At 61.7% G+C, this 14,033-nt stretch overlaps 5 protein-coding genes across 5 annotated transcripts; all 5 read right to left on the bottom strand.

The window, feature by feature from the left end:
- Window position 1: 1 nt before the first annotated feature.
- Window positions 2-2,126, bottom strand: LMXM_12_0860 (putative surface antigen; the record flags this gene model as incomplete). Its single annotated transcript, XM_003873127.1, has 1 exon — window positions 2-2,126. A coding segment is annotated over one exon (2,125 nt), but the record flags the coding sequence as incomplete, so codon positions are not given.
- Window positions 2,127-4,074: 1,948 nt separating this feature from the next.
- On the bottom strand, window positions 4,075-4,401 carry LMXM_12_0710 (conserved hypothetical protein; the record flags this gene model as incomplete). The annotated part of the gene is made up of 1 exon (XM_003873126.1): window positions 4,075-4,401. One exon carries the CDS (start codon window positions 4,399-4,401, stop codon window positions 4,075-4,077), a length of 327 nt encoding a protein of 108 aa, XP_003873175.1.
- A 1,266-nt stretch (window positions 4,402-5,667) lies between these two features.
- Window positions 5,668-8,211, bottom strand: LMXM_12_0700 (conserved hypothetical protein; the record flags this gene model as incomplete). The annotated part of the gene is made up of 1 exon (XM_003873125.1): window positions 5,668-8,211. The coding sequence occupies one exon, from the start codon at window positions 8,209-8,211 to the stop codon at window positions 5,668-5,670; it is 2,544 nt and encodes an 847-aa protein (XP_003873174.1).
- Window positions 8,212-9,178: 967 nt separating this feature from the next.
- LMXM_12_0690 (conserved hypothetical protein) lies at window positions 9,179-9,679 on the bottom strand (the record flags this gene model as incomplete). Its single annotated transcript, XM_003873124.1, has 1 exon — window positions 9,179-9,679. The coding sequence occupies one exon, from the start codon at window positions 9,677-9,679 to the stop codon at window positions 9,179-9,181; it is 501 nt and encodes a 166-aa protein (XP_003873173.1).
- A 1,207-nt stretch (window positions 9,680-10,886) lies between these two features.
- Window positions 10,887-12,143, bottom strand: LMXM_12_0680 (conserved hypothetical protein; the record flags this gene model as incomplete). Its single annotated transcript, XM_003873123.1, has 1 exon — window positions 10,887-12,143. One exon carries the CDS (start codon window positions 12,141-12,143, stop codon window positions 10,887-10,889), a length of 1,257 nt encoding a protein of 418 aa, XP_003873172.1.
- Window positions 12,144-14,033: the final 1,890 nt, after the last annotated feature.

Here is a 14,033-nt window from a genome sequence, read left to right as displayed (position 1 = left end):
GGGTTAGTCGTGGTCGTCGTGGTGGGCGGGTTAGTCGTGGTCGTCTTGGTGGGCGGGTTAGTCGTGGTACTCGTGGTGGGCGGGTTAGTCGTGGTCGTCGTGGTGGGCGGGTTAGTCGTGGTCGTCGTGGTGGGCGGGTTAGTCGTGGTACTCGTGGTGGGCGGGTTAGTCGTGGTCGTCGTGGTGGGCGGTTTAGTCGTGGTACTCGTGGTGGGCGGGTTAGTCGTGGTCGTCGTGGTGGGCGGGTTAGTCGTGGTCGTCGTGGTGGGCGGGTTAGTCGTGGTACTCGTGGTGGGCGGGTTAGTCGTGGTCGTCGTGGTGGGCGGTTTAGTCGTGGTACTCGTGGTGGGCGGGTTAGTCGTGGTCGTCGTGGTGGGCGGGTTAGTCGTGGTACTCGTGGTGGGCGGGTTAGTCGTGGTCGTCGTGGTGGGCGGGTTAGTCGTGGTCGTCGTGGTGGGCGGGTTAGTCGTGGTACTCGTGGTGGGCGGGTTAGTCGTGGTCGTCGTGGTGGGCGGTTTAGTCGTGGTACTCGTGGTGGGCGGGTTAGTCGTGGTCGTCGTGGTGGGCGGGTTAGTCGTGGTCGTCGTGGTGGGCGGGTTAGTCGTGGTCGTCGTGGTGGGCGGGTTAGTCGTGGTCGTCGTGGTGGGCGGGTTAGTCGTGGTGGTCGTGGTCGTGGTGGTCGTGGGCGTGGTCGTCGTGGTTGTTTGCGGAGCAGTAGTCGGGCGGCAGGCGTTAGCAAGCTTGCAGTCCTCGCCCTTGTGCCATTCCTCGATGGTCACATCGAGGCGCTCCTTCGCCGTCCACGAGTCGGGCACACACCCGCAGAAGTGGTTCCCGCTCAGTGACACTTTCTGCAGCTTCGGCATCGAAGACCACGAGGGGGGCAGACTGCCGGACAGATCGCAGTTCTCCAGCTGCAAAAGCTGGGCGTTTGTCATCCCACTCCACGTGGGCGGCAGACTGCCGGACACCCTAGTGCCCTCCAGATAAAGAAATGACAGCGATGTCATCCCACTCCACTCGGGCGGCAGCGTGCCAGAGACCTGAGTACCGGACAGGTGAAGTGTGTTGAGCGACTTCAGCGCACTCCACGCTGCAGGAAGTGTGCCGGACACCGCCGTCTCGGCCAGCAGCACCTGCTGCAACTTCGTCATCGAGCTCCACTGAGGCGGCAGACTGCCGGAGACCTTAGTGTCCTCCATATTGAAGCTGACCAGCGATGTCATTGCGCTCCACTCGGGCGGCAGCGTGCCGGAGATTCGGGTGCCGCGCAGAATTACAATGGTCAACCCCTTTATCGATTCCCACTGAGGCGGGAGGGTGCCGGTCAACGGCGCTTCCCGGAAAGAAAACTCCCTCACTCTCACCAGTATGCTCCACACCGCGGGCAGGGAGCCGCTAAGCGACAAATCGTCAAGGGACAGACTCGTTAGTGACCTCATCGAGCTCCAAACCGCAGGCAGTGTGCCGGTGATACTACCTGCAGCGATGATCCCCAGCGTCGACAATGATGTCATCCCACCCCAGTCAGCCGGCAGAGTACTCCTGAGCTGAAGTTGCCTCAGCATCAGCGTCCTTAGCTTAAGCATTGAGCTCCACTCGGGCGGCAGTGCGCCGGTGATGCCATTCGACTTCTCCACCGTCAGTGACGTCAGCGATTTCATCGAGCTCCACTGAGGCGGCAGCGTGCCGCTCACGCCGCAGCCCGAAAACGTGAGCGAAGTCAACAGTTCGAGCTTGAGCCAGCTGGCCGGCAACGTCCCGCTCAGCTTTGGCATATTCCAAAAGTCTAGCATGCTAAGAATCACGTTACCGTAGTCCACGCCCGCAGGCATCTCCGGCAGCGTGCCGGTATACGTCGCAATTCTGAGCCATACGTTGACCATCGTTGACGTGCACCTGACCGAGTCCCACGAGCAGAAGTCGCTGCCCGTCCACGTGCTCCCAAGCGCAGGGATCGCACGCGCAAACGCCTGCAGCACCGTCAGCGTGTTCTTCTGCTGCGCACCAGTGAGGTCGCTCGTCCCCGCAGCACGCGCCACCGGTGCACTGCTCGTGCACAGCAGCAGCGCCACCACAGCGGCGAGGGGCGCCGCCAGCACCAGCCGACGCACGCACTGCGCCATTCGCAACAGGGGTCAAGAGGGGAGCGGCGCCACAGCGGATCCGCGGGCGCGACGACTCGGGCGTGAGTGCCTGCAGCGCTTATCGGACAGAGCGGGGTGGCCGGCACGTCGTACGTAGCCTCGTGCGGGGGAGAGGCGAGCAGCGGTGGCGCAACGACTCGATGGCGTCCTTAGAGCTGTCACAGCAGCGGCAGCGAGGTGAGGGGTGGTGTGTATGCGCACGTACGTCTGCGTGGCCGTGGAGGTTGGCCAAGGGGACAGCGAGGGGTGGGGAGGGGTGGAGAGGGAGGGAGCAGTGCACATGAGGAGGAGGAGGGCAGGGGCAGGGAGGGGCAACTAAAGGCGGGCGGTACGCAGCGCGGAGCTCCGCCCAAGCCAGCGGCCCAGAGAGGGCCGCCAGCGAACGAGAGCGCACGCCACCGGCGGCCGCGGCCGACAAGACGCCCGGGTGGGTTGGCCGCTCGGCGCCACAGCCCACGTCGCCGTGGCGGGTGCTGCACTGGCGAGGGCGCGCCAGCCGCACGACGCCCGGCACAATGCCAAGCATCATCGTCGCTACCGCAGCACATCCCCCTCCCACGGCACGGGGCGGGGGCACGGGGCCGAGCAGCTTTCATTTCCTGAGGTCAACAGGGAACAGAGAAATAGAGAAACACAGAGGTGCCCCCGCCCGCCGCACGGCCACCACCCGGCGCCACCCGCCAGCGCGCCCACAGCGAGTGACACGCACAGCGGAGGCGGGCAACAGAGCGTGGCGCAACACGCGTGCTCGCACACACTAATGCACACACACATGCCTGTGTAAACGCGAGCACTGTTCTGACGTCCTGTGCGTGCGTAGTCGGTGGCGCAGAGAATGCACAACCGAGACGAAAAGTCGAGCAGGGACACAACAAGTGCGTGGGGTGTGTGTGTGTTGAGGGAGGAGAGGCGGAAGGGGATACGCGAGTGGGAGAAAAGACCTAAAATCATACGTACCGATACTGGTAGTGGGTGGGGGGAGGGGGGGAAGTAAGACGGCAGGTGAATAGGTGGTGCCATGGGAAGCACGCGAAGACTCCCACAAGAGGCGGACAGGAAAGGGGGAGGGGACAGAGGAGGGAGGCCTTGTGTGCCGTGAGGATAGCAAATGCAGGCGCCGCTCGTGTCGCCGATGGAAGGAAAATGACGTGTCGCATGACCGCCATCACACCTCCTCGTGCTCAACGATGCAGCCTATTGGTAAAGCAGTCAGCCAGCAAGCGCAACGCACAGAGTACGCCTGGAGAGCGAGGTAGTGGGGTGAGGCGGCTCTATGGGCTGCCAACACGCCTCCAACCCTCCACCATCCTTTGTGGCTTTCTCTTCCCCCACCTGCCCCGCACATCTCCGCGTGGCCACCGGGAAACGGATCACGTGTGTAGAGTAGGAGCCGTGCTCCAAGCCGTGGAGGGCAGGAAGCGCACCTACACCTAGTCCTCACTCTCTACTCGGCGCTTCTGCTACTGCTGCTGCTGCTCTTGCTGCTCGTGGCACGCCACTGTGCGCCATGGTTGGGTTGACTGTTTCGTTCTCTGCGTTTGTCCCCCCCCCCCGCACCTCAGCCCGTTCGTGCGCTGTGAGAGAAGATGTCGCGCATGTGCTCGAGGGTGTATGTGTGTGTGTGTGGGTGGGTGGGGGGGGGGAGTGCATACGTGTACAGAGGAGAAGAGAGAAAGGAGAGGGTCAAGGAGATGCACCGCGTTGCTCAGGCGGTCTTCGGTTACGCTCGCCTTGCCTCTCCTCACCGCACCCCCACCCCGTCCATTCCTCTCCATTCCGCTATCACGCCCCTCCGTCTTTCGGTTTTATGCGGAGAGGGAAGGGAGGGGGGGGGGGGTCATGGCTGATCCGGAGCCTCTTCTCTCCTCTCGCTCGTTCTACCTTGGTGCACTGCCGCCCCCCCCCCACCCGAGAAAACGGAATCGGCCTAGATCCTCATGTCGCCCTTCAGCATCGATGCGACCATCTTGAAGTTAGACATGACCGACCAGATGGGGTTCTTAAAGGTGGTCGGCTGCGTCTGCTCCACCGCTGTATCACCAGCCCAGCAAATCGCCACACCCACAGCGGCGCTCACAGTGGCACCGATGACGTCCATGCGCACCGCCGACACAGCCGCGCCAACGACGCCGACCGCGGTGCCGATGAGATGCATGCGACGCGTCCACTTCTTAGAGTGCTTCGCCAGGTAATAGATGTAGAACTCCGTGTGGTTGGAAGCCGAGATTTGAAACTTGGCGCTAAGGCTGACCATGGTTGAGGCAGGTGGGGGGGGGGGTAACGCAGATGTGACAGCAGCAGCAGCAGGTGAAGGGGGGGTTCGAGTACAGGAGCGGCTTCGTAATATGGCAAGCACCCGCAGAGACAGATGAGATAAAGGACAGAGCTGAGGAGGAGAGGGGCGGTTGCGGCAGAAAGTGAACCGTGCGGGTGGTGGGCATATAAAGTCACAACAGCGCGAGAAAGGAAAAGGTGAGATGAGGAGTTGGGAAAGACATCATGTGCGCGCATGTGTATGCATGTGGTGGTGGTAGTGGTAAGGCGGCAAGGTGGCAAGGGGGTGAGGGGAGGGGATGAAGATGACAGACGGAAGAGTGAGGGTTGGAGAGAAGGGCGAGTGGAAGGAGGCGTATATCAGGGAGGGTGTGCGGCAGCCCGCATGCAAGTGCTGAAAGGGAGACATACACAAGCGTCTGCACCGCCCAGACAAACGCGCGCAAGGGGGAGATACGGCGGAGAAGCAGGCCCCGCACGCCTGCGCCCGCACACAGCACCCCCACGCGTTTCTGGCCGATCACAGAATCAAAGGGCGCTTGGGAAAAGAGAGTTGGCAGGTTGATCTGTCCGTCACCGCTTCCGCTCCCCACACCCTCACCAATGGAAGCGGCAAAGATGAGGAAAGAGCGGGCGCGTGGCGGCGATCCGTTGCTGCGCGGCCTCCACGCACCGCTGCCTGCCTCTGCCCTTCCCATGACACCACCTTCACACGTCCCCCCTCCCCCACCCTGTGTTCAGGCCCCTTCCCTGCACATGCGTTCGCGCATTGTTTTCTTTGTTGCTGCCGCTGTGGCAGCAAGGCGGGTGGGGTGGGGAGGTGTTGGCGACTCTGCGGCGTCACATGAAAAAGCGTGAGAAAACTGTTGGGGGGGGGGGGAACAACGAACATCGGGTGGTGTCAATACCCCACCTCTTCACCGCACAAGCGCGGCAGAGGTCTGCCCTCACGCTCGGAGGAAAAAAGAGAGAGAGAGACACGCACGTGCACATGACTGGTTTACATGATACGCACAAAGGGAGGGCTGCACGCGCCACTCACTTCAACGTCACATCCTACTCCAGCGCAGCGGGGGGAGACGAGGGGAGAGTGTAGCGAGACCGACAAAATATATATAAAAACAAAGAAACGAAACATCGTAAAACACACGCACAACGCGGAGCCAAACGGCACGCCAAATAAGCTCCCTCAGCAGCCATCACCATCACAGACGCGTACACGAGTGCACCTGCGCACTGGTCTCCCTCACACCTTCGTGGGTTTTTTGCGCTTCTTCGACGTGCCTCTCGACGCGCCCGCGGTCGCCGTGGCCGCCTCGAGCGTGGCAATCTGCTGCTGGAGCTCGGCCGTGCGATCGCGGTACGCCTTGCGCTGCGAGGACCACGCCTCTTGATCCGCCTTCAGCGCCGCGAGCTGCTCCCGCTTCTGCGCCTCCCTTTCCGGCCCTTTCTCTTGCCAGTAAGTCAGCTCCTGCTGCCGCTGTTGAAGTTCCTCCTCAGCCTTCTCGCGCAGGCCAACTTCGACGGAGAGCCGCTCCGCCATGTAGGTCATATCCACTTCGTGGGCTCCCTCCGCCTTGGCCAGGTCTGCCTCCAGCTTCGCCTTCTGCTCCGTATACCGCGTCTCCTGCTGCTTCGCATTCTCGATGTGCTCCTCGAGCTCGCGAATGCGCTTCAGGAAGTCGCTGTGATCCTGCTTGGTCTGCAGGTCAAAGTTCTCGATGGTGCGCTTCACCTCGGTGTTGTTCTCTCGCAGCGCCTCCAGCTCCAGGTACGCCTCTAACAGCTTATACTTCTGGTAGTGGAGACGCACCACCTCCGCCTTGAGCGCGTCGGCGTCTGCGTTGGCGGCGCTGGTGCAGTTGCGCGCCGTCGTCCGCTCCACCCGCAGCAAAATGTGATGCGGCACGCTTGTCGCTCCCAGCACACACTGCACAACGCCACGGTTGCTCTCCAGCAGCGCCGCGAAGGAGGTGCCGCCGTCGAGAGTGAAGTGGTTGTCCGAGACGCGCAGCACGCGCAGCGAAGTGTTCGTCTGCAGCGCCACACCAATCGCAATCAGCCCGCGATCGCCCAGCCACGTCTTGACGAGGTCCAGCTCGACCAACGGGGCATCCGGCTGGCCAAGGGCCGTGGCAAGTGCGCAAGCGCCCTCGTCCTGGACTGCATTGCCAGACAGGAGAAGTCGCTCCAGGCAGGGGTGGCGGCACAAGGAGCGGCCGAGCTGAACGACGCCTGCGGGAGAAAGGTTGTTGTTCCGCATCGAGAGCACTTTGAGCATGGTGTTTGTAATGAGCGACCGGCAGAGAGTGTAGAGCGCCGTGTCGTCCATCACGCAATCGTCCAGGATGAGAGTAGTGATGAACTGATCGTGGCTCATGGCGAGCAGCAGGACGATCCCTGGAGACGGGTCGTCCTGCTGCTGCTGCCAGTGATGCCCCGACTGAGACGCATCGTCCGTTTCGCCGTGAGGGCCATCCCGCAAAGCGCGCGCGCGGTTGACAAACTTCGACGTCGAAGACGTTGACGTCAAGGCCATCACACTCGTATTCTGCGCACAGTTGTCTAGCCCGATGCCATCACGCGTCGTCGGCCGGGCCGCAGCGGCGCCGCCGATGCCCAAGCTGCCTCGGTGCGCCTGCGCCGCAGCGGCGGCGTTGTTCCACAGATCGTTGTGCGCCAGCACTAACGACTGCAGCGTGCAGCCCAAGGCGCCACCACGCGCGGCCGCGGTGCGCTGCTGCAATAACCTGCCGGCCTCATCAGCGACGCGAGAGGAGAGGCCGTTGGCGCTTAGGTTGAGGTGCTGGAGTGTGCGACTGGCGCCGGCGGCCTCAAAGAGGTGTGCCGCCCCACCGTCAGTGAGGCCCACTGATCGCAGCGTCAAACGTGTGAGCGTCACGGACGTCCGCAGGAGCTGGGCGAGTAGCTGCACCGGAGTGCGTGGGGCAGAACGCATCCCATACGCGCCGCCACCCCTTGCTGCAGCTCTGTCCGTTTCCGGTGTCGACACACTACCGCCGCGGGTGCCGGCAGCAGCGCTTCCAATCGCCGCAATGGACTCCGACGTCGCGCCAGCAGACGGAGTGTCGCCATCCATAGCAAAGGGGTTGCCGCTTAGATCGAGCCGCTTCAGCGTGCGGCTCAGCACGCAGCCTTCGAGCACGAACATGGCACCGATGGCTTCGATCTGGTTTACATACGCCTCCTCCCTGTCAGAGCCGAGGATGAGCACCGCCAGACGTTTGTGCTGCGCGATGGCGTTGCCGAGACCCTGCATGGCGTTGAGGTAGCTGCTGCTGACGCGAGCACCACTACCACCCGCACCGCCACTGCTCCCCGCTCCACCCGCGCGAGAGGCAAGGGCGCCAGCTGGGCTGCTTCCACCGCTACCTTTTCCCTTGAAAACAGCGCCGCCGCCGCTGCTGATGCCGCTCGCCACAACCGAGGAGCAGCCGATGGCGTTTGCCCCCAGGTCAAGATACGCCAGCTGTGGCGCATCCCGCAACACATGAATAAGCATCTCACAGCCGACATCGCGCAACATGTTGCCATGGAGGTCAAGCTTCGTCAACGAGCACTGGTGCAGCAGCGGGGCAAGACTGCTGATGAAGTTGGCACCGAGACGCTGTCGGCGCAACAAGATTTTCTGATCACCGAATCCATTCTCGATCGTGGTTGTGTAAAGTCGCTTCACGTCTGGTGTGTTCTTCTCATGTGTATCACGCAGCCATGCCGTGTACATGTCGCCGTACACCTGCTCGGACGATATCCCAAGTGACGCGTACATCTTGCCAGTCAAAGGGAGCCCAGAAGAAGAATGAAAGAGCCGACACTTCTGTGTGTGAGCAGCCTGGAAGTGGAAGGGGACGCGGCTGCGGCGGCGGCCACCTCTCACAGTTCGAATACGGAAGTCTGCACACGCACGCGCAGACCGCAGAGACCCCCTCTTCCTCCTCAAGAGCAGCGAAGAGGCTACACAGAGAATATGCAAAGTGAGTAACGCAGCGAAAAGGAAAGCGCTTGTGCATCCGCCGCTCCTCTCGGCACACAGCAGGAGCAACGTTGCCGTGCGTATCACGTATATCCGCAGGGCGTGGGCGTGTGTTCGAGTGAATGCCGATGGCGACGCACGACAGGCACGGGGCAGACGCCATTCAAACCGCAGTCGCACCACCACGCCAGACCCCACCATGGGTGAAGCGCCGAGAACAGGGAGACCGAAAAAAGGGGGTGGAAAGAGTGTGAAGGGCATGAGAGAGCGGGAGCATTCCGGCATGAGCACACGTGTGCAGTGTCGGCAACAACCACGGATACATCGATATCCTCCGCCACTGACAACGGGACGAGAGCGGTACGGTGAGGAAGAGCGGAGCCGCCAACGCCAGCCGGTCCAGCATCAGACGGCAGTCCACGTAACCGCCATCGCCGTTCCCTCCCCTCCCCCAGTGAGGGTCCATAGCGCACGACAGACAGATGAGAAATGAAAATGGGAAGTGTTGACGCTAGTGAGGGGACAGCTTTGCTGCTACGCGCTCGCACGGATACCCTGTGCACAGCCCTTCTCCTGTGGTAGGAGAGGGCGATGGGAGTCCTCCTTCAATGCACGTACGTTGTGAAAGGGACTTGGCCCGCCCTCTATGAGCTTGTGCACGTCACCACGCGCTGAGAAGAGCGGAAGGGCGGCGGCCATCACCGGTCCTCCCCTCCCTCCAGACCTTCCGTGCCCTTTTCCGCACACGGCCCAGTCCTGTACATTACGACCGTGCCTGCGCAAGCACCTGCTGCCCCTCGGCCTCTAGATTCTTGCGATCCTTCTCCGACAACCCGAGTCGACGCCGCACGTACCGTTCGTTCGAGCTCGGCGTCATCATGATCGTCTGTGATTTGATTGGCCCGAAGTGAACATACAGGTCCGACCGCTCCGTCGACGGCAGCTGGCCCTCCAACTGCCTCACCTGATCTCGGTTCGAGAGGCTGACATCAATCACTGGTGGCAACGCAATCTCCGTCTCGCGCAAGTCCAAGTAAGAAAGTCTGTCCAGTCGCAGGTGGGGCGGAAGACGATCGTTGCTGGGGAATGCGCCAGGTTCCAGCAGCTGTTTGTACTCCCCCATCATTACCAGGTAGGTGCAGCGGCTGTAGGCGGTGTTGAAACCACTGCGGCGCAGCACCAGCCAGAACATCACCACGGTCGTTGCGCCGCTCCAGAGAGCCACCGCAAAAAAGCGGTTTCGATTCTTGAGAAGGATCTGCATGCGAACGCCGGTGTCCGTGCGCTGGCGTGGGTGCCTAATGGTTGTGTACACCAGCTCGCAGGGCCTGTCCTTGGGAAGAGGTAAAGTGAGCGTGAGAGTGGGTAAGAGAGTGCACAAAAGTACGGCCGACACGCCTCCCTCCCCCACCCACCGCCGATGTCCGTTGTTTTAGTCGTCTGTCTTTCGTTTCCTTCTGGCCCGTTTCATGCCGACAAGACACACACACACACATATGTGCGCACGCTGCCGCCCGTCCGTTGCACCCGCCCCACCGCACACCCCACTCTCCTCCAGTAGCCACGCCCGAGCTGGTGAGAGGAGAGAAGGGAGTAAGAAAAAGTCCGACGCAAGAGAAAACGTCAACGGCAGACGAAGGGAGTACGTGAGCTCGCTGACGGAACCCCATTCAAGCACGTGTGTGTGTGTGTGTGTGTGTGTGTGGGTGTGGGTGTCAGCGTCCCTCGCAGTGGAGGGGTGCGGCGGCAGCACCAGGACACGAGCCGTCCAGAAGCAACCATAGAGAGAGAGACAGAGAGAGCTATGCAAGACAGATGGTGGCCGTCAACATCGCCTCCTACCGCATGTACACGTGTCCCCAAAGTCCCCGAACGGCTCGACAGGTCGTCAGCAGCGTCGCCGCGCTCATGGCGTCCCACACAGACGAGAGGCATTGGACGAGCAGGATGCGCCTACCTCCTGATGAGCTGTTGCGGACAACCTTTGGGTTCTGGGGAGGGGGGAGGGGGAGGGGCACAGTGAGCGCATGCTGAAGAGTGCACACATCCGCAAGAGAGAAGGTGTACGCACGCGCGCACTAACATACACATGAAGCGACGACAATCGTCGGGAGAGTGAGAAGAAGAGAGGACTGGCAAAGACCATCATGTGAGAGGAAGAGGGATGAAGCGCTGGCGTGTTCGTGGCGCTGTGTTCCGTGTCGTCTGTGCGCCATGTAGTGAGCGCGGCGAACGGAAACACACGAGGGGAGGGGGGCAGACATGAAACAGACACACAACGAGATCCACAGGAAGGTTCAGGGTAAGCGTTGACGGAATAAGGCGTGAAGGGCGAGCCTCATCAGCAGAAACACCTGGACACGACAAAGGCGTCGGTGTCCGGCGGCGCTGCTATCGCTCGAGAACGCGCCGAGCACGCACGAAGGAGTCTTGTCCTCTCACCGCGCACTCTTTCGCTGAGTCGTTCGATATCAGGATGACATGGAGGTATCCCAGAGACTTTGGATGGTGGTCCCCTTGCGCAGCTTCTCTACGGCGAGGCCGATAGATGGCTCGTAGACGGGGCGCCGATCCTCTCCTTTCCGGCCACCACCCGCGTAGTAGGCCGCCAGCGCGTCCATTGGGGCCTCCTGCAGAACGTTCTGCCCCTCCATCTGCCGCTCACGCTGCGCGTCGCCGGCGGCGCCGTGAGGATGCTCTGCGTCCCCGCTCTTGGCGCCGAGAGCAGCTGGCACCATCACTTTGGCTGTGTCGTCGTGCAGCTCTACCTTCATGCCAAGCAGCGGCCGCGCCGTCCAGGTGCGCCACAGCGTGCTGATCTCCGCGTACATCTCATTCAGCTTCTCTTCCGGGTCAACACGGAAGCCGAGCACAAAGTTGCCGGCGTATCGGGACGTCTCGATCACCAGCGCCTGCCCGAACTTGCTCATCTGTGAGCGTAGGCCGACAAACTGCAGATACGGCACGGACACGTTGAAGAACTCTGCCGCCGCAAACCACACGACGCGGATATTCGTCACAATGAAGGTGCCAAGGTGGCCTTCGTCCTTGCTGACGCTGCTGACGCCGCTGGTGCGGGAAACGACGTTCTCGCCGTCGAGGAGGATGAGGTTACCATGCTGCACCACCGCGCTACGCACGCGGAGCTCACGGTACACTCGTGTGCTCTCGTACGCGTTCCAGACAGCGCGAATGGTGGCGTACAGGCGTTGGTAGTCTACCGTGCCCTTGCTTGGCCGCCGACGAGAGCGGTTCTCCCGGTCCAGTTGAGCAGCACCGCCGCCCCTCGCGCTCGCCGCAGGGCGGCTGCCGATGCCACCGACGTCGTGTGCCACAGAGAAGAGAAATTGGAAGCGGCTCGCGCCGCACTTGGCCCCAAGCGTGATGCACTCCGTCATTCTGCCGGCCAGTTTCGACTCCGCCTCCTGCACTGTAAGCTTATGGACGCAGTAGTAGCCGATGCTGAGGTTCACGTTTGGCCGCTGCTTGCACCGCCAGATCAGCCGTAGATTCGTCACCAGCAGCGTACCGGGGCATCCGTTGTTGCCCTTCGTATCCTCGACGTTGTGGAAGGTGGCGTAGACGTGCTCCGTGTTCTCGCGCAGCCTCAGCACCGGGGCGGCGGCGTCAAAGTGCACCTCGCGGTCTTGCCAGAAGGCGAACGTCTTCCGAATACCCTTGCTCGCCCCTAATGAGGACGACGCCCCACCACTACGTCCCTTGGGCATTTGTGGCCTGTCGCGTTCCGGGTATTAGCGGCAACCAGGCGAGGCGACAGCGCGAAGCGTCGGTAACGCCGGTGGTGAGCAGTCGTCCCCTTTTTCTTCGTGTGGCGCGTGTTCGTCAATGATGTCCGGCACTCCGATCAATGGCGTGCGCATGCGAGGAACAGTGCGCCCACCCGGCAGGCGTACCCGTTCTCGTTGCTGCTTGTTTTCGTGTAAGGTTCGTGCAAGTTGGCTATCCCGAATAAGCCTCGAGAGCGCGCCGCTGTGCGTCTATGTGACCGACGCCCTCCCACGCACACTTGATCCGACACAATGAAAGATGAATGGCGCCTGCGTCGTCCTATCCCAGCCAGAGTTGCTGCACCAATGTGTGGGCGCAGCGGCAGTCCCGTGCGGGAGAGAAAACGAGAGCGCCTCAGCAACGGAGAGAATCGATGGAGGATGGAGAAGAGTCAGAGAGGAGAGGCGGGCTTGCGCGGCAAAGCATGGGATCCGTGAAGAGGTACAGCTGCATATGGACGCCTCGCCCTACACGCTCACGCCCTCGACGCCAGCAAGTCCCCATTGGAGCTGAGGCAGGTCAGAGAGCCTGTGCGCGAGGTGGGCAGAAGAGAGAGTAGGAGAGGGCGGGGAAGGCGACCCACCACCTAAGTGAAAGGTGAACGTCCGCACTCATGCGCACCAGCAAGTTCCCATGAGTGCGTCATCTTGTCAGCGGCACACACACACACACGCCGCACGCAGACGATCTGTTCCCCGCGCCCCCTCTCTCTCTTGCACTCTTGTGGCGCGGACGACCACCGCACACACATGCATCGCATGTGCGTGTTCACATGGGCGCTGCCCCTTTTGCAGACGATCGACGCTTATCGTTACGCTCGGCATGCCATGCGGCACGGAGCACAGAGCAAGCATGGAACCGGGAAGGATGGGGGAAGGAAGGGAACATGCCTTAACATGTCGAAGAAACGCATCGTTCTACTGTGCCGCCGCCCTCCCCCTCCCCCCTCTCTCTCGCTCCCCTCCGCTCTCCGCTGCATGCATGCACACGCACGGACAACGGAGCCGCGAAGAAGAGAGACAAACACCGACGACGACGACGGCGCTGATGATGGTGGTGGTGGTGGGGAGGGGGATCACGACGATGATCGTCGTCGTCGCACGGTGACGGCGGGGTGGAAAGCAAGCAAGACAAAGAAGAAGCGAAGACGGGAAGGCACAGGGAGCGAGTCCGGCACAACGGCGGAACGCACGAGAGCGCCAGTCGACAGTACACCGCAGAGGAGAGGAGAACAAGGCCGAGGAGAGATGCGATATCGCGAGATGACGGAAAGGCGCTATGCTCCCGGACGCGAACGCACGCGAGGGCATCTTTCCAAACAACAACAACAAAGGGTTAGACGCGTGAGAAGGGCGTCCTAGATACGGACGCACAGAAGGGGGAGCGCCCCGACTTTGCAGACATCGCATACCAACCTCACCCCCCCCTCCTCCTCCTCCTCCTCTCCCCTCTCACCTCACCTCACCTTTCCCGCCAACGGCCCTTCTCGTAAAACGAACGAGAACGTTTCGCTCCCTCTTCGGTCTCCTTCGCCGCGCACTACTAGATGACTACAGGAGAGACGGAGAGAGTGTGTGTGGAGAAGGCGCCACACACACACATACATGCACACCTATACCTATATATATATATATATATGGACATGCAGGGACAGACAGATATCGTTGGAGTGGGCCTTTGTTGTTGTTGTAGGGATGTGGCCCGTGTACACCGTGCGTGCCCGTTGAATGTCTATTCCCTTCCCTCCCCCTCATCCTCCTCTCCCCCTCCTCCTCACACTGTCTCTGTCTGTCTACCAGGCACACGAGCACAACCTCGCCTTCGCTATC

This window comes from Leishmania mexicana, chromosome 12 (assembly GCF_000234665.1).
Source record: "Leishmania mexicana MHOM/GT/2001/U1103 complete genome, chromosome 12".
In the NCBI taxonomy this organism is placed as follows: domain Eukaryota; phylum Euglenozoa; class Kinetoplastea; order Trypanosomatida; family Trypanosomatidae; genus Leishmania; species Leishmania mexicana.
Note: the sequence above shows the minus strand (reverse complement) of the source record. Positions and strands in the feature narration are given on the sequence as shown.